The sequence below is a fragment of the Plectropomus leopardus genome, chromosome 24, assembly GCF_026936395.1.
Source record: "Plectropomus leopardus strain MGB_pleo_1.0 chromosome 24, ASM2693639v1, whole genome shotgun sequence".
NCBI lineage: Eukaryota > Metazoa > Chordata > Actinopteri > Perciformes > Serranidae > Plectropomus > Plectropomus leopardus.
In genome coordinates this window covers 17,056,223-17,075,715 of record NC_142199.1, presented here as the reverse complement: position 1 = coordinate 17,075,715, position 19,493 = coordinate 17,056,223, and the positions used below count along the sequence as shown (strand labels likewise).

The following is a 19,493-nucleotide window of genomic DNA, read 5'->3' as shown; positions in this document are numbered from 1 at the left end:
TTCTTTAAAAGGTATACTTTGCTTTGGCAAGTATTATTTCTGTAATATTTATTGTCACAAAAAAATGTTGATATATTGCGAGCAATAAAGTTTACATACCCATTTTTAAAGATTCAAATGAAGTTTTAGTGAAAAAGAAGCACTCAATAGGTGAGAGAACCAGGATAAACCAGTTTGACTGCAGTATATGGATGTCCCCTCTTTGATAGGCAGACGTCGCTCAAGGCTTCAGGTCCCCTCTTGGCAATTTCTTTAAAAAATTTAAAAAATCACATTTGCAATAATATTGTGAAAGAAGACCTCAAAAGTAAATTTTCAATTCTAGTTTTGTATTTTTAAAATGACTGCTAATAAAGGTTCCCTCTTTGATAGTAAAGCATCATAGTCCCCGATTATTCATGTTCGCATGTATGTGTGTGTGTGTGAACACTGTAGTTAAACAGGTGGATGAAAACAAACTTTCCCCCTTCTTCATTGCAAATAAACACTATTTAATGTAACTTGGCGCAGTGGTTCCCAACTGGTCCGTCCTCTGGGTCCACATTTCTCCTCAGGCATTAGTTCAAGGTCCACACATAAGAGAAGTCACCACATATTCAAGTTTATTTCACAATATATAAATAACACGAGCTTAAAACACAACGAAATAAAACATATTGCAGGAATAAAGTGCAATTAGGATTTGACCTTAGTATGAATGATGTACGAATGTTGTTGTTTTTTTAAAAATGAAATTAAAAAGGTAATTTAGATAAAAATGTTATTATTATTTTTCTTAGATTTTAGGAGATTTTTTTTTGTCTTTAAATTCTTTTGGTGATTTTTAAAAACATTTGGGTGTTTTACTTAAAAAAGAAAAAAAATGGCAATTTTTTTTTTTAATTAAATTATGTATGATTTTTTTTTTCAAGTGATGAATTTCTATTAAAAGTCTTTTTTTTAAGGCCACATGATACCAAGAACAGGACAATAAAAAAGTTACTGTTCTCAAAAAAACAACCTCTCATTCTACAGCAGGAAACCACACTTCAAAATAAAAGCTCTGTGATGCAAAGTTACTGTATTTACAGATTCGCGAACATGATTGCGAGTCCCTGGTGGTCCATTCAGAATAGACTTGCGACCCACTTCTGGACCCACCAGTTGGGAACCAGCCAAAGTGACAGTGTTTGAGTGTGTTTGTGTGTGTTTGTGTGTGTTTGTGCACACATATGATTGTGAGCTTCCTTATTGACCCACATCTGTAAGCACAAAATTAATCTGCTGCCATCCGACTCAGCCTCAGTGTGACAGGACAAGCTGTTCACAGCAGAGCAGCTGAGATTGGCTTGTTAATGTAATCTGGATTATAATCTGTTATTATCTGCAGGGATAACAAAGAGCCTCTGTGCACGAGTGCTTAAACTGTTTCACTTCTTTACACCACAGCACCTGAGATCCCTCACTTATATTCATTTATACGTGCCACAGACGTCATATCTCTCACCGTAAAGTGAAGCATAAAAATGTTCAAAAATAAAAATGATGAATATATGTTATAAAGTATAAAATACATACAGTCTATGTGAGTTAAGAGGAGTCATTAAACATGATTTATATGGATTTTTTTTAATTTTTTTTATGACTGATACATTTTCAGACAAATGTAACGTTGACTGACTTCCTGACGCGTGCGTGTTTTTAGGATTTTTTACGCAGCATCCCAGGCAGCTTGTTGTGTTGTGAGCTGCATGAAGAGTGGATGGACGTGCTGGAGGAAGAGGAGGAGGAGGCAGAGCAAGTGCAGGACATAAAGAGGTAACATGTACACACTCTGTACTGTTACTCCTCATAGTACCATTTAACAGGGTTTTTACAAGGTGCTTGAAATACCTCAAAAATCAGACATTTTTTTTTACTTGCTCCCTTTGCTTGAAATATCGGTGTGGATATCGGAACGCGTGTTTTTCGATACTCGGAGCCTTCTTCACGTTTGATCTCCTCTTCCTTTTCCCGCTTGTGTTTTTCTGCAGGATGGTTCGTCGTCTGCCTAAAGAAAACGCCCTGCTGCTGCGCTACCTGCTGGCCATGCTGCACGGTATCCAGGGCAACGCCCACGAGAACCAGATGACGAGTTTCAATTTATCAGTGTGCATCGCTCCCAGCATGCTTTGGCCTCCTGGAGCGCCATGCAGCCCCGAGGTGGAGGGAGAAGGAACTAAGAAGGTGAGAGCGTCTGTACTTTTTTTAAGTGAGACTCCTCATGGACGTAATTTAGCCTTTTATTTGTACACGTCTGTTGTTTTAGTTATGTGAAAGAACCCAAAAGAAATGCATTAGAAAGATATGAGATATGCATTAAGAATAATTGTTATTGAACAACGAAGCCTTTTTTAAAACTCTTGTTTTTCAAGAAAATTACCCGAAAATAAGAAATTGAAAAACACAAACAAGAAAATGGCCGAGAAAAAGTGTAAAAGAGCCACCAGTATATCCTGGTTCATATTCCAGTTTCAGCAAACATGACAAAAGCATCTTTATAAATGTTACCAGTCGTCGCTTTGACAACTAACACTTTGTGGAATTTGACCCCGAACTTTGGCTCCTGCTGCCGTTTTGACTCGGACACTCAGGATTGTTTTAATGTTGCAACGCAATTAAATCGGTCTGTCTGAGCCGCGTCGCAGCTCGCTAACAAAGAGGAGTTTGTTACTTCTGTCTGCGGGCAACGCAAAAAAAAAAAAAAAACAGCTCAGAAGCAATCCCAAGAAACAATAGTGAACCAAATGCCCACATTTAGCTGATTAACCCCTGCTGGCCCGGGACCAGGAGAGCTTCATTTACTCTGATTTGAGATACAGATGCTATAAAAAAAGACATATTTGGGTATAAAAAAAAGCATGAGCTGACTGGCTGTTATTTTTGGGTTAAAGTATCATATTGAGCTGCCTCAACTGAATGTTATTTTTGTTTGTTAATTCCTGAGCTAATAAGTGATCGTAACACCTCCTGAACCACATCAAGCTTTCCTCACAGGAATGTCTCAAATCAGCTTTCTGGAAAGGGTCAGACGTCTAATTTTAGCAAAGCGTGACTTTGTCGGGAACAGGAGCGACAGAGCGCTCCGGCTCAGCCTTGACGAGTTACACTAAAACAATGAGCAATGCTCGCACGGCTGTTACACTGTTCATTTTTTCGTTGATTTTTTTTTTCACTTTTTAGATAATGTCCTTGGCTTCTTGATTTAAATGTAGATTAGATAGATAGATTAGATAATAGATTCATCCTGTTGTTTTCATTTTGTGCAAAACTGCTATTGATAAGGACAAGACAGTAAATAAACAGCGATAGTAATAATACTAAAATAAACCCTAACTTTGAATTAGCCTCGAGTTGACAGAATAAGATTTTAGTTCCACTGTTGTCATTAATGAATCTTTGTTCTTCCATCAGTTTAATATGGACCTCTGTTTTCCTCGTGTGTGTGTGTGTGTGTGTGTGTGTGTGTGTGTGTGTGTGTGCGCTGCAGGTGTGTGAGCTGGTGAAGTTTATGATTGAACACTGTCAGCAGATTCTGGGAGAGGAGCCCTCCTCGCTGTTCGGGGGGCCGCCACAGAGACTCAACACTGACGAGATGGGATCAGGTACGCGTGTTTTTACGAACTTGCAGAGGTGAAAATCTTCTTTATGCGTATCCAGTTAACGAGTAAATGTCCAAAACGAATCAGTATCTTTGGGTGATGTTCGCGTTTATTTCTGACGATATACAGAGTTGATGACGTTGCTGATGATGACAGCGTCAAGTATTGCGGTTTATTTTTGCTGCTTATGCTCTTCTCTGATAACGGGCTGCTGTGCTTATAATTACGTAAGAATCGTGTTCCCGCACTGATGCTCGTATTGATTTTCCCTCCACCGTGACTTTAAAATAGCTGAAATCAGCTGGAAGTGACGATATGTGACAGACGTGTGACCACACTGCCATCTAGTGGTCAAAAATGTTGCCTACAGTATGTGCAATAGAAACTAAATACGCCTTCACTCTGAGCTCAGAACGCTTTTTTCCCCATTTGCACTGTTGTTTGCAAATATTTTGTTTGTCACCGTCTTCCTACATCCTCTGTGTCCTCTGTGGACCGTCAGACTCGTGGCTGTACCCTCTGACCGACTCGTCCTATGACAGTCTGGAGAATGAGCTGGACAACAGCAGTGGCGGCTCTCCAGGCTTCTGCAGCAGGCGGCACCTTAGACCCAAAGCGCTCCGAGGCAGCCTGGACTCTGTCCTCACAGGCAGCGACTACGACCAGGACACAGACCAAGAGAACCACCCGACCCAAACGGGCAGCCCGCAGGCTCTCAACTTACACCCCCTGAGGAGAAGCAGAGGAAGGAGGCAGGACGCAGACGTCTCCCGCTCCGCCCAGGATCCACCGGCTGTGGACACCTCCTCCACCCCTGACTCCCTGTCCCCGGATGGTCGGCGCAGACAGCGGCGGCGTTCAGAGCCAGCGATAGCGTACGCGGCCAAGCTCCGACCGTGCACCTCGGGGAGCACTGACGGCGTGTCTGCCGAGGAGGAAGATTGTGAAGACGAGCTCCCCAAGAAGCCCAGCAGCCGCACACTCGCTCACTGCAGAGGTCACAGCAGGAGGGGGGACGCTGTGAGGTCAGCAGTAGAGGTGAGCTCCCCCAGCCTCTCCTCCACCCCCACCTCCCCCGCACCCACCCGCTCCTCCCTGGACTCTCTGGACTCCCTCAGCAGCGACCACACCTGGGCCACCGGGCGGAGGCTCCACCCAGCAAAGACACAGCCGCCGTCCTGCTCCCCCCCTCTGTCCGTCCCCTCCGCACCCTTCACCATCAGCTCCGCTCTGACCCCTGCTGGACCTCCAGAGCCGGCCCCTAAAGACTCCCCGCCCAAAGACGCTCTCAACTGGGGGACCCTGAAAGGCTGCAGGGGCCTCCACCCAAACTCGTGGCTGAAGAAAGGCCGGAGGCTGTCACTGACCCAACAAGACAACTTGGAAAAGGAAGATGACGACAAGACAGCGGTGAGTCAAATAATCTGTGGTTTTCTTTATTAGAATGATAAGAGTTTAATAACAGCTTATAGAAATTCAACATTCATGTCCAGTGTGGATATAAAAAGGTAACGTTAATTATTAAAAATGAAAGGCAGACATTATTTCTAGTTCATTCAGATCGAGTTGAGTCAAATTCAGTCACTGGCAGGTGAGTCAGTAAGGCTGTAGTTGGTACATTTTTATTAAAAAAAAAACAACAACTTGATGTCATGTTTGCTGAAACTGTGGCTGCAGCTACAAAGCACTAAATGAGACAGATAATCTGTGAAAGCAAAACTTCCTCTGCCTACTCTGTCAGCGTTCCTGCAGATTCTTAAAAGTCTTAAAAGGCATTGAATTAGTAGGATTTTATGAATTGTCTTTTCATGATGTTGCAACAAAACCAACCAATCAGAGCAGAGGAGTCTCAAACGTAGTTGTCGATCACTGCTCTTAAGCTGCGGTCAAACTAGGCAGCGCTGATCAAATATGAATTGAGACCGTGTTACTGTACTTTCTATTTCTCCCCTCAAAAATGACCAGAAACATATTTTAGTGTACTGTTAAGCTGTAAAATCAGAATGTTTGTGACCCCATCACCATGTTGGGAGCAGCTGCGATTCAATTAAACAAACGTTCTCAATTTACAGCCAAACAGTGCACTAAAAATATTTAAAACAAAAACATTTGAGGTAAGAAATAGACAATACATATTTGATCAGCGCTGCCTGGTTCAACTACAGTTGACATGCGGTGATTTAAATGATTGACAGCTGCGTTAGAGACTCCTCGGCTCCGATTGGTTGTTTTTGTGAGCCACAGTAATTCTAGCCGATGCCGTTCAAAGAACGCAGAGTGGGAGGAGGAACCTTTTGTTTGCTTGATCACAGATTATCGCTCTCATGTCTGTGGTTGTAGTGACAGTTTCAGCAAATGTGACAAAAGTTATTTTTATGTGTTACCAACTGCAGCTTTAATGCAGACTGCTCACTTCCTCCATGTTTAGCAGCTGTAATGATAAATTCAGCATGAAGCACATTTCCACTGCGCTGATTTCGTCAGTAGAAAACAGTCCTGATCTACTTACTCCTCTGTTGCTCTGATTTGGAAATTGTTTTCATTCATTCAGTTATTTCCTGTTCAACATATTTCTACGCGCTGTGAAGCTAATGTCAGACTACACTTCCTGCACGGATGTCACGTCGGCTGTTTTTGAAGGCTTTTGATTTGAAACGTGCGGGAAGTTTCGATGTTAATTGAAAACTCTGGTTGATTGTCTCGTTCGCAGGTCGTCAAATAACGACACTTTGGGTGGAGGTTCGGTCTGATCATCGACCCAAAGCGTCGGTACACGGCGACCTGAAAACGACGTCAACCAGCAGTCGTTCTCCGGCTCATTAATCAGCTGTTATTTGAGGATCTACAGTGGGGTCAGATGGCTCCTTGATCTTTCTCTGGCTCTTGGTTGACGACCTTTGACCCCTTAGCGGTAAATGAGTTTCTCATGCAGGTCCCTCCCGCTGTAACCAGGCAACAATCCTCACAGCTGTCACAGTAACATCATGTCCCTCTTCGTTCTTCCTCCTCGGGGTTTACCAGCACAGATCTTTAGGGCACAGTCTGGATCTTTTGACGTGGACTTGTATCAGGTGCTCATCTGCAGTGTTACATACAGGAGATGGCAGTCTGCACGCCCCCGTTTTGGAGAAGCAGACTGGAGTGCCACATGGAAGCTAAGCAATGCACCGCTGTGGGCGGTGCGGCAACAAAACCTATTTTAGCCACGTTAAAAATCAGTTTAGAATATTTTCTTCGCTTTACCTCTCCGTCAGACGGCAGTTTGTGACAGGGAAATAAAGTCCTTCTATCGCTCTCCTAAATTTACTGCTTTTGTCGGTGGAGTCTGGTGGTTTTGAAGGTCGGGGAGCTGAAATGATTGACTGTCTGTCAGAGAGGTAAAGTGGCACAATGTTTCCTACAGAGTGACACAATGATTTAGCTGTGGCAGCTGGTGTGTGTGCGAGTGTGTGTGTCGGGAGCCATTGTCAGCTACCGCCACACACACCAGCCACCACAAATATATAAGCATGTTGTGTACAGTTAAAGTGTTTTTTAGGTGGCTGAAAGCGTTTTGGCTCTGTCTGCGTCCACACGTACATTGCTTCGCTTTCATGTGGACACTCCTGCAGCGTGCAGTGTACCAACTACAGAGGAGTACCTCTTGCAGCCCCACTTCAGAACATCCTCACTGTCCCTTTAAATTTTGGCATTAATAAAATAAATAGAATGAATTTGAATGCCTGTTTTATCTTTCAGTGGAAACAGATCTTGACAGGCGCACCACTAATATGAGAACGGCATCGTACAGAGTGAACAAGCCACATATTGAACGATCCAATTAATTGTTTTTCCATTTAAAAATAAAAAAAAACAGTAAATTATCCTGATTATTGGTTTTGGAACAGAATAATCAAAGAGCGAGTCAGCACGTTACGCAAACCCCTGAACACCTTCAGATCTGTGCCGGTAGGACAGGACCCGGGTGAAGAAGAATGGAGAGGTGTATGACTTTACTCACAGCAGCTGTGGGGAACACGGGTGGAGCTGCACGAGAAGCACGTGAGCGACGACTGACCAGCAGACCAAAACCACGGCGTGGACGGGTTCGGGGTCCAGAGAACAGCCAGAGAAAGATCGGAGAATCCATCCCAGAGACCACCCTAGAAATAAAGCAGATACACAATGAAATCGAAACATCATCGGCCAACATGCAATTCAAGAAATGATCCCATACATTGAAAAGCATTGAATTCAATGTTTCCATCTGCTGGTGGGGCTTCACAATAAAAGTATGCAGAATATGATGTTAATTCCTCTGCAGAAAAGACTTGATCACTCAAATTAAGTGGGGAAAAAAAGTGGATATATAGATTGTATATTAGTATATCAGATATTGGCAAAAAAATCCAATATTGTGCATCCACCGTGTGTTTACCCCAAAAAATGACAACCCGTTCTGAGATGACAGAGTTACTAAAGGCAGCGCCACAAAAACATAAAGATGCAGTAAAAAGCTGTGAAACATCAGTAAGTGGTCTTCTGAGAACAACATGGTCAAAGTTAAGCGTGGATGTGCTCTGTGTTCAAACAGGGAGGAGCCGCCGATAAGTCGCTCAGTCTCGGAAAAGCAGGTGAGAGGGGAGGACGAAAAGTATCCAGCAGCCAACCCAAAACCCCCAGCAGAGCCTCAAAAGAAGCAGCAGGAGGACGGAGGCCGGGCCAGGAGCACAGCAAGCCCCGACACCTGAAACCAGAATCATCCAGCCCGCCGTCCCACCACCGCTCTGCAGGGAGTCTGCTGTTCCCCAAGTCAGACTCGCCGCTAACCATGAAGCAGCTCAATATCACCGCCACAGGAAGTGACATCAGCAGCTCCAGCTGTGCAGCTCAAAGCGAAGTGGCCGAGCTGACGCAGCCGTCGCTGCCCGTCTTCTACAAGCAGAGCGGGCCGCCTCTGTCCCTGTTCAGGCAACACAAGTCTCACTCAGTGGAGGAGGGATGCAATGCCAAGCTCTCAAAGCGGCGGGGGTCGGAGCCGGGAAGGCAGGTGGTAGAGCGAGCTTCCGCCCTCACACGGGCCAGGCTGCCCAGCGACCCGGGACTGAAGGTCTCTGAGGCGGAGTCACAGGGCGCGACACCAGAGGCCCGTTTCTGCCTCTCCCCCTGCGCCGCCAAAGCAGTGAAGGACTATTTCTCCTCTCACCCGCGCAGCAGCCCTCAGAGCAGCCAGCAAGTGGCGCTCGCTCTGGTGGAGAGTCGCAGGGAGTGGCTGAAGAGATGCTGCGATCCCTCAGCCGAACCAGACTTTGACCAGCTTCTGTTTGCCGAAGAGTCTTATGTCTGATTGTGACGGGAAACTACATCAGACCGACGCAACAATTAACTGAAATACACACAACAAACACTTGCTGCTGTTTTCACCCTGAGAATAAAATGATAAGTAAGTACACTCAGCACCTTCGACGCACGGCAGCTTACGAGCGTTTCATTAGACCGCAGCGTAGCGACCTCTGCCACCACAAGCAGGGGGACAACCAGGTACGTTTTATTTAACACAGTAAATAGGTACTTTTTAAAATTTGCAGAGAGCTTATTGCCATTAAGGGAACATTGTTGCTTTAAATATCCCAGAGACTGGATTTCCACGTGCAGGAAGAACATTACTTTGTAACCGTATTGATATTGGCGTGATAGATTTATCGCTTTAAAGGACTGTTTTCGTATCAAATGCTGAATGGCACCAAGTTGATCTTGACTTAATTGGGTTCGTTAAAGCAATGTTACAAATGTGTTTTTTAAAAAACTATATAAGGCCAAAGTTAAAACCTGCCAATTAAACCTACCTGCTGTTGCCTTCTTTTATCATGAGCATGTAGAGTCGTATTAATAATTCATCATTGGATCGCCTCATAGATGACTTTCTCGCTGTCCTGAGTTAAATTATGTCTGAAAATTCAGATTTGTTACTTACAGCTAATAAATGGTTAAGGAGCGTACCCAGTGTACTTCTATAGTTATGTTAACCGTTTTGTTAATTTTACACACTGTTTAATCAGCGTCACTCTTTTCCTGCATTGGCACTTGACAAAATAATGAACTCACAATAGTTGCGTTGGGATATAATTAGAATTTTTTTTTTTCACTGGGTCCGTAGTGTAAATGCAGCTCTGTTAGTGTCTTAAATTGATCAAATATGCTCCAAATTTAACTGAGTTTTGTAGATAAAGGTTGTTATTATTCACAGTTCGTGGTTTTAAAGGGAAAATTGCATTTAAAAGTTATTTAAGGGAAACTTTAATTTTACTGGACCCTATTTTCCCATGTTTGTGTCGATGTGACTAATGGAGACTCATTTTAACTGAGTCCTAATTTGACAGACTGCACTGTGGAAAACGCTCAATACGGATAAATGATTTTAGAGAAAGTCTAGTTATTGTTTTAGTCTGACTATAACTGAACTTTTTCGGTAAATGTAAACACATGAGTCCAACTGCAATCAGATTAAAACATCTAGATAATGCGATCGGAAGTCATGTAAACACCTCAGTCGGACTCTAACTGGCCGAGGTGTTTTCTGCATGTTTCTTAGTCGCCTTCGGTGGTTAGGGATAGGGACTGTTCGTTATTTATGAGGGGGGAAGGGGTGCCGTAAAATGGGGAGGGCATTTTAGGAAAAAAAAAAATAAAAAAAGCACTGGTTTTTAAGTCGTGGCTTAGGTAAAGAACATACCACTTTAAATGGTGGTATTTTGTATTTATTTTTAATTAAAATGTCACACTCCAGCCACCCTTCTCCTCTGATTAATAAAGTACAGTCCCACAACACTGGCACAGAAGCTGAGCAGTGTGCTGCTGTAAATATAGCATTCACTTAAGCGGGGTTCGCACTACAAGATAACCGGGCAGATTTTGGGCCCGATTTCCCCCCTGTAAGTGGCAAAAGTAAGTACTTTTATTTGGTCTTTCTCAATACTGAATCAATTTTTAAAAAATGTCTCCATTGGTCACTTTGACACAAAACAGGAAAACAGAATCCGGATTAAAACATGCAAAAGTGTCCCTCTAAGTCTGGGCTTATTTTGGTTGATGCTGCTGATGTTCTGACTACGTTTTGTCAACTGCAGTGTCCGCTGAGGTAAACGGTACTAAAATATCACAGGACTGACTTTTGTAGGTCACACTGTTGTCTGCAGTTAATCTTTTGCTCTTTAAATGGTATAAACTCTGAAATAAGTTTTTTTTAAAACGCTTCTTAGCATTAGCACTTAAAATCTTTTTTTAAAGCACATCGCACACAGTCGCACAATTTGTAGTTGTAGTCCTTGTTTTGATCCTTATTTGTTGCCAACGATGTTTTTCGAGCTTTATATTTTATGCAGCTATATGAACTATGTTTGAATAGATCACCAGACTGTTGTTTTATTATATTGTCTGTGCTTCCGTTCGATATAAATGTATACATACGCTGTATTAATAAGCCTAAAAATCTGCATTTGCGAATAAAACTACCTGATTAACGAATTATTGGTCAACATTATTGGTAACTGGTAGGTCAACAGAAAATGCAGAACATGTAAAAACTGACAGTTCAACACGCCATTAGAAAGGTGATTCTTTTTTTTATTACATTATTTTTCCCTCTATACATGGATATATATGTGCGCGTTCTAGCTATGTACAATCACATGATGGGATTAAATCGTTATATGATGGATCTGATCAACTATAGTAGGGGTTTACATATGTGTTGAATAAAATAAAATAACGGGGGTGTCGACATCAGCCCAACCTCTAAGGCGTCGAGAACTGTTAGTTGAATTTGTTCACAAACGCGTCGGTCACTGGCTGCGGTCAGCTGTCTGCCTTGGTCAGTGAATGTGACTGAATTTACGCTCAAAACAGAAATTCAGTCATATTCGCAAGAGAAGAAAAATGCACTTTGCGGGATGATCAAAGTCACAGACAAAAAACGAGAGGTGTTTAGCAACACGTTTGAGTCAGCGGGTTGATAAATGACGACCTTCCTGCAAACCGACGTTCAATGGGGAAATCTTACACCAGGCTGTTTGTCTCAGCTTAGAGTTTCTGTCATAATACCACTAAGGCAGCGATGTTCTCGAATGGTTAGGGATTTTACAGTTTGACTCTTAAAGTCTTGTCTAGTCGTCTGTGACTTGGAGGTTTTGCTTTTACGGACAAAGGAACAGACAGTCCAGCAGATACAGCAGCGCGGACAGATTTACACCCCCCGTCTTCCCTGTGCACATACCCTCAGTTCTGACCGGGCACAACCACACCACATTTCCCATCCGCAGGTTAGGACGATCCGTCTTTGCTCTGTCGGATGTCCGCTACGCTCTCTGGAACCCTGGCCACCATGCCCTCCAGAGACTTCGTCAGGCAGATCTGGCAACCCAGTCGAGATCTGCGGGGAAAGAAGTTTACTAGAGGAGCTCGAAACTGACGTAAGAACACGCGTCGTCTTGTCTTTGCTGTCATCGAAGTTCGGCTTCTATCGTGTGTTCTTTCTTTCTACTGAGTTCATCTCCACTCCATAATCCTTTACGTCTCCTGTCTCACACCCCACCCACATGCTCGGGAGATGCTTTTCTGCGATATATCACTTTTGATTCATCTGAATGGACTTTTCCACGACACTGTTAAAGCATGCCGTGACTTTTCAGAAAGGCATCATTATTTGTGGATGTTTCTGTTTTTTGATCCCCATCTATTCCATTCACATTATATGAATGGTTTAATGTAGCAGACCTCTAATCCGTCTTTGCTACAGGTGGGGAAACACAGCGATGGATGACGCGGTGCGCTTTGACCATCCTGCACCATGACCGCACTAAGTAAAGCCCCCAGAAAAGCACCAATGAGAAGCACAGCAGAGTAAAACCTGGATGGTGAGCTCTATGACTATGTTTAGTGTATTAGTAGTGTCATCATCATGTTTTCTTTCTTTGAAAAAAAAAAAAAAAAGGGGGAAAAAAAACATACTTACCCTTTAATCCTTTTATTTACCATGTCCAAAAATGCCATTTTACAGTATGTCAAAATTTGACTAACTAAAAAATGCTTGGGAAAAAAAAAAGTTTCTAGGTGCCTTAATTGCTATGTATGTAGTCTCTAGGCATCTGACGGAGGGAGTGGGGGGGAAGTGGGTGGGAGGAGAGAGGAGAACGAAGACGCCTAGAGACTACATACGTACATCTGAGCGTATGGGAACAATACTCAGATCGTTATATGAAAAAAAAAAAAAGATTTTTGTTTGTTTCAGAAAAAACAACAAAAGTGACATCATGTAATCAAACTGGCATTTAAAGGGCTTAATCCCCAGAATGTTTAAATATTTGGTAGTTTTAATCAAGAGTGAAGCTGATTAAAAGATTCAACCCAAAAAAGTAGGGGGAAGCTATTTAGTTTTTGTCCTTAATGGCCTCATGTGGTAGTATGTTTGGACTCGGCGAATTATGGACCCATTAGAAAAAATTAAATTACAAAAAAAAAAAAACACGCAATATGCAATGACACGGCCAAAAAAGGACTACCAAAACAAAAGCAAAAAATGATACCAGAGGGTTAATATATTATAGATTACAGCATCTTAAAAAGCAAGATGAAATAATGCAGAGTAACATTTTTTAAAAAGAAAGCACAATTGTTTTTTTTTTTTTTTAATTAATACATAATTATAAGGTGATGACATGTCACTGTTGTATTTGCAGCTCCTTTAACAGCGCGCCCACTGAAGCTGATGATGGTGTAAGCGGAGGGGCTGTCCACTCCTTTGTCCCCGGATGATTAACTCTTACTAATCTCGTGACCACAACAGAACTATCTCAGCAGCATCGCCATCCCTCTCTTTAAAGGATAAGACGGTATTATTTTTATCAGCACATTTCCATAAAAAAACAATGCATTTATCCAGTTAACAGGTATTGTCTGAGTGAATGTGCTGCCACTCACAAATGTTAATAATTTCGATTAAAAAAGAAAAATGCTCCTTACGTGTCAGTCAAGCCGTAGGCCAAGTCTAGCATGTCCATCTCCTCGTCTGTGACGGGCCCCAGATTTTTGTAGACCTCCTCGTCAAAGATCAGATGGCATGTGGAGCACGCCAGGGTTCCCTCACACGCTCCTGAAACCAAACACACACGTTTGTACCTCCATTGCAGAGGATATATAGTAATGATTCTCAATGCAGAGTAAGACAAGTCCAATCATGCCAGAGAGAAGCGCTGATGTCCTGGCGAGAAATGTAAACAATGGATGATAAAAGGAGTGAGTAAGAAGAGAGAGCCTGCTGATTACACCAATCGCAACCTTTCAATCTCAGTCTGTCCCACAATAACGTGTGTGTGTGTGTGTGTGTTTACATACCAAAACCGTCAAAGTCGAGGTCTTCATTAATGACAATATCTAGCAGTGAGTCTCCGGGCGAGCCCTTCACTGTGATCTTCTCCCCGTCTCTGTTGATGAAGTGGACCGTCACCTTGTTGTCTGACCTGAAACACACAGGCATAGACGCACATGCACACACACACACACAACATGCAATTTTAGTTTACATTTAATAATCTTGCAAGCAAACTGGTCCTGCAGCCCTGGCAGTTTCCACCAAACTTCACTGCCCTCTTGTGGTCAAAACTCATCACTACAATGTTAACAAAGATGCCAAAGTGCTTCAAAATCGCACTTTGGGAAACTTTAAACTACATAAAATAATCTATACTGTCTTCTGTGTTTCAATAAGCCCTGTTTACTCCCATATTAGACCAGCTTTGTGGAAATGCTAAACACTGTAGTAGTTTTAGTCATATAGTAAGACATATACACATCTGCCACCACATGCAGAGAATTTCATCCCCTTTAAATTGTTATCAAAGGCTACGTTTTTGAAACGTTGTAGTTTTTCCTCTTTGTAAATGACAAATCTAGAGCTGAACCTTATGCATAAATTGTGTTTCATACTGTGGCATTATACAACCATTTTAAATCTCTAACTTTACATAATAGTTTTGTACATTGTATTGTAGCATCAGGCACTTTTTTTTTCTTTTCTTTTTTTTTTACACACTTGGCACATTATATATATTTTAGTTTTTTAATACTTTATATACTAGTGTTAACATTGTCACATATTGCGCATGTTTTATTTGTATGTTTTACATACTTTGTACTTATACTTCTATAATTTACATCAGAGCAACTGTAACAAACCAAAATCGCCCCGGATTTGATGAGGTATTTCTGATTTTTATTTTTTTTAAAATGTGAGGACTGTTTGTATTTCTTTGTCTTATATTCTAGAATATTTTAGAGTTTTGGACTGCTGGTTGGACAAAACAGCAATAACAACAAAAATGACTTTGTTGTTCTGAATATTAGAGAAGACATTAATTCATATGTATTAATAATTAAAATAACATCTCAAAAAAACAACAAGCACCGGAGATTATTCCGAACATGATTCGAGACAAAGCAAGAAAATTGAAAATAGTTTCCTATGTGGCAGTGAGTATACATTATCAGAAGACTTTTTTCAAAGTTTTACCACATAAAAAGACGTAATTTATTTGTTTGTTAATAAAAACATGATGTTATTTATAAATGATACTAGGTTTAAACTTAAAAAGATAGGAATTTGGGTCTCTCGTGAGACAAATTAGGATTCAAATATCATTTTAAAAATCACTGTGACTGAGCTTTTGTACATTAAATACCTACAAAAAAGACACTCTTCAAAAAAACATGCTAAACCAGAAGTTTTCGCTGCTGAACACTCGGCCAGTGGACAAAATGCCTTGTGTTTTTATTTTTATCACTTTTGAATGAAACATTTGTCCATTGTGCAGTTAATGAACGTTTCTGTTCAACGTAAACAAGGCCAAGGGTTAACATTCTTCATCTGCTTAACTTTGCCAGTCAAGTGGTCAAAATTAACTGCAGTCAATGCTCTTTTCCCTTTCTTTTTTTTTTTTTAAATTACATTTTCAATTTAAGAACCCGGTACATAACAAATCTTTCTACTCTTCCCACACATTGCAAATAAATAGCACAACATATGACAACACCACACTGACACGCTTTATTTTGTCCTGATTTGGAAAAGAAAATTAACAAGATTCATTAACCCAATTCTTTCGTTAATTAATAAATCACTTCATTTCTGCTAAGTGACCCTGTATTTAAGTTTCCCTGACGCACATTTAGAAAACTTTTTTCTGACTTCCCAGGCCATAAATATTAAACTTAATGACCTCCTGGAGAACAACGTGTAATCTGCTTAAAAAATTATGGCAATTATCAAACTCCATCCCGTCTCCTGCACTACGTGACCTTTTAAGACTAAAACATGCACAGACTTGGAAAATCCCTGCATGAAACTTAGATCACCCAAGTGGATTTTTGAACATGACAGTTACAAGCAGGTCAGGGCCAGCTGCGCACTCCTGACGTAAGCTTACAGGGACGGTGTTGACCAGTTTAAGGCCAATTCGGCATTATGCAATTCAGCATGTTGTTTGGCCCTGGGAAGTAAGCCTCGGTCAAAGCCTTGCACCTGAACAGAAAGATGGATAACATTAACCTCAGTCATTGCTTCATGCAAGGTTAAACCTACAAAGCGCCACTCTGTTGCTCTTTTTAACACACAAACTGCTGTTTTCTCACAGTGAAATCGCACAATTATAGATGCCCACCTCACCCCCACAAACACACACTTTTTTCACACCCACTGTGCAGCCCAACTAACCTCCTTTTTCTATTTTGCACTGTATCTCATTGTGCAATAACTAAATGTATTAGAGCAATACATTTTTCCATTTGTGCGATATTTGATTTTCATTATTTACATTTTCCCTACTTAGATACCTATGATATTTGCGCTATAATGTATACAACTATGCATACTGAACTAATTAGGTTGTCTGAATGTTGTTAAACTATAGGTGAAGCTTTTTTTTTTTTTAAATAAAGCCTTCTTCTTCTATTCTATTTTCATTAATACCTAAATCCTAATCTGATCAGTGTTTCAGCCTACCATAATTCCTTCAGGGTTTTGGTGATTTTTCTAGACAAAAGTCAATTTGTAGATATTCTAGACAATTTATTTGGTATATTTCACACCATACTTCATAAACTTTCATAAATGTGACACTTTAGTGATGCAACACAAAGAAAAGTTACACTCTGGCCTGGGAGCCAATTGTGGCCCTCAGCCTGTCTTTAAAAATGTAATATATGATAAACACAATGCCAATCAAGCAAGATCATTGCATTTATTTCTAATCACCAAATGATGGCAGGACAATCATAAAATTTAAAGACAAGCATCACGTAGAAACTAAGTAGGTGAAACTACTGTTTTCATAAACAGACAGTAAACAAACCAACTGTTACCTAACACCGGATATTTCCTGCAAGGTAGGATACATGAACACAGCAAAGAAACAATGTCAAAACGAAGAAAATATGATACTTTATCACTTGGAGATGAAACAGTTAGTTTGTGTTATTTTTACACTAATTATTAACAACCCTATAATGCCAGAAGCAGCTGGCCCACATCTATTTTAACATTATCTAATATGGCCCCCATTTAAAAAACAGTTTGGAGTCTGCAGGAACAAACAATTGTATGATTTAAAACGTAAAGTAAATGCTTTTTGCTGTTTTTTTTTCCTAAAGTGTCAATTAACGTAAACGAGACCACCTGAGAAACTAATTACCTGCCCTCCTGCCAGGTGTGCGCGCGCTGATAAAAAGGGTCACCCGTGCTCTATAAATGGAGTTTGGCCCCGTGCACACAAGACATATATTAACCGTACGGACGTTTAAGGTTCAATATCGCGCTGTATCTGGGCTCTACATAAAGTTACGTACCTCAGAGACTGTGTGCCGGTGGTGAAACTCCTCTGAGCCGTCAGCCAAGCACCCGAAGTCACCGCCGCCGTCCTCCACGAATAGTCTCGTAACCTAGCATGAGCCAGTCTTCTTAGCGCCGCTACCAAAGCCATTTTAAAGTAACGCCACACACGATAAGTTGATAAGAAGTTAAGAAACTAGCCGCTGAAGACGCAGTCACGGTCTAATTTCGTCGAGCTCTCGGCTTTTCGCTTGAGACCCGAAGTTGCTTGACCGCCGAGCTAACTTGGCTAGCCGAGCTAGCTTGTTTTAGCTGCGAGAAGTCACTCTATCACTGTCACGGTCATTGCGTCATGAGTAAACTAGGGTCTGACGTTACATAAATTACGCGACTGGCATTTGAAAAAAAAAATGCTATTTTACAAAATGCTAAACTGCTAGGTGCTAACGGCTACCTCCACACCTGATCCGGGTGGTCAATCAGCGAACGTGAGGCATACCGACGTATTAGCACCGAGGAAAACAGAGTCAGAGAGGGCAAGGTGCAACTTCCTGTGTAGATTTAAAAATAAAAGCTTTTAAGGTCGCCGTGTTTCGACTTTTCGATCAACATACCGTACTGAGGTTAAAATTTAAGCATTTATTTAATATAAGAACTTATAAACCAGATTTCTGTTGATGAAAAGACACAATTTTCCGTTCATTATCAGGATTTTTCTTTTATTTTGAAAGCCGAGCCGACAATGTTCCTGTCAGCTGCGGATTAATCGTCGCTAGCTTGAAAATGCTCCGTTCCCGTCCAACGTGCGGTGCTGAAAGTTCACCAATGAGGGTGCGCCTGAGTTTTTTTTTAATGCTCGTTTTGAGTTACAGCGTCAGCCGGCAGAGCGGGGTAAGAGCAGTTTTATGTATGAGGACGTTCACCGCCCCGCCGTGTCGCCGCGTGAAAAGAAACAAATATCTCAAAAGTGTTGCTTAAGAAAGGTCAGAGCTCCCCACAGCTGGACCTCCACACTCCCCTCTCCTGCCAAGGGGAGAAGGAAAAATGAAATCCGATGCCACAAGCAACCTTGTACTTTGTTTATGTACAGCAGTGATACTCTACTTAGCTTGACAAGGTGCCAGGTGCCCCCCCCCCAACAATTTTACATTAAAAATAAAGTGATTAAAACTGGAAATTGTTTTTGTACTTTTTGTATACATACAATGTCAGTGCATAAAAAAACATAAAAACCTCATACACTACTAAGAATATCCGATAATCTTAAAAAAGTCCTAAAAATCTAGAAATGTCCTTAAATCCTAGAAACGTCCATAAAATCCTCCCTCCTAGAAAAGTCAGAAAATTCTAGAAATGTCCTAAAGACCTAGAAACACTCTAAAGAGTTAGAAACGTCCTAAAGTCCTAGAGACGTCCTTAAATCCTTGAAGCATCCGAAAATCCTGCAAACATCCTTAAGTCCTTGAAATATCCTAGAAACATCATAAACTCTGAGAAATGTCCTAAAATCCGAGACACATCCTTATGTCCTATAAACACATACTGGGCGAGTTGAGGATTCCTGCTGTACACGTGTTAAAAGCACCATGACCTCATAATTGTAAATAATAGTATATAATAGTGTATAATAGTAAATAATAATATATACAGCAGGAGGACTCAGAGATAAAATATAATTCACCGCCTCTTTCATCAACAGTATCTTGAGATGTTAACATTGCTGAAATTCAGGATAGAGTAGACAAACATTACAGTAACAAATAATTTAATAATAACTTAAATTCCTACCTAAGACCTCGTCTTTATGTCTACAATACTCACAAAGTCCAGCAATAATAATCTCTGGTTTACGGCCACAAAAAAAAAAATAAATAAAAAAATCAATTCAGACATTTGTTCCTATGGTCATGAAAAAAAGCAAAATCTGAATTAAATTGCCCTGTGTTGAGATAATTAAATATCTTGAGAAAACCAAAAAAACAATTTTGATTTCCTTATCATTTTTTCATTTTTTTCTC

At 41.1% G+C, this 19,493-nt stretch overlaps 2 protein-coding genes and 1 long non-coding RNA gene across 7 annotated transcripts in view; 2 read left to right on the top strand and 1 right to left on the bottom strand.

Annotated features, from left to right (window-relative positions):
- The window catches only part of LOC121938757 (rho GTPase-activating protein 20-like), a 37,349-nt gene extending 26,077 nt beyond the window's left edge, over positions 1-11,272 (top strand). For both annotated transcript variants that reach the window (XM_088074400.1, XM_088074401.1), the window contains 5 exons: positions 1,685-1,797; positions 2,013-2,205; positions 3,509-3,623; positions 4,123-5,030; positions 8,194-11,272. In XM_088074400.1, the coding sequence (XP_087930526.1) occupies positions 1,685-1,797; positions 2,013-2,205; positions 3,509-3,623; positions 4,123-5,030; positions 8,194-8,946 (2,082 nt within the window). In that variant the 3' untranslated portion in view covers positions 8,947-11,272. The remainder of the gene's footprint in view (positions 1-1,684; positions 1,798-2,012; positions 2,206-3,508; positions 3,624-4,122; positions 5,031-8,193) is intronic.
- Positions 5,032-18,006, bottom strand: LOC121962655 (adrenodoxin-like). Of its 4 annotated transcripts, XM_042512889.2 has the most exons (5): positions 17,493-17,997; positions 13,989-14,113; positions 13,617-13,746; positions 11,872-12,027; positions 7,623-7,762 (listed from the first exon to the last, which is right to left on the bottom strand). In XM_042512889.2, the coding sequence occupies exons 1-4, from the start codon at positions 17,624-17,626 to the stop codon at positions 11,919-11,921; spliced, it is 498 nt and encodes a 165-aa protein (XP_042368823.1). In that variant the 5' UTR covers positions 17,627-17,997; the 3' UTR covers positions 7,623-7,762; positions 11,872-11,918. The 4 variants fall into 4 exon arrangements, with proteins under 4 accessions (XP_087930531.1, XP_042368823.1, XP_042368822.1 ...); XM_088074405.1 differs by lacking the exon at positions 11,872-12,027 and having other exon boundaries at positions 5,032-7,762; positions 17,493-18,006; XM_042512888.2 differs by lacking the exon at positions 7,623-7,762 and having other exon boundaries at positions 11,202-12,027.
- Positions 11,930-13,352, top strand: LOC121962656 (uncharacterized). The gene is made up of 3 exons (XR_006107152.2): positions 11,930-12,067; positions 12,394-12,511; positions 13,334-13,352. It is a non-coding gene; the product is annotated as an uncharacterized LOC121962656 (long non-coding RNA).
- Positions 18,007-19,493: the final 1,487 nt, after the last annotated feature.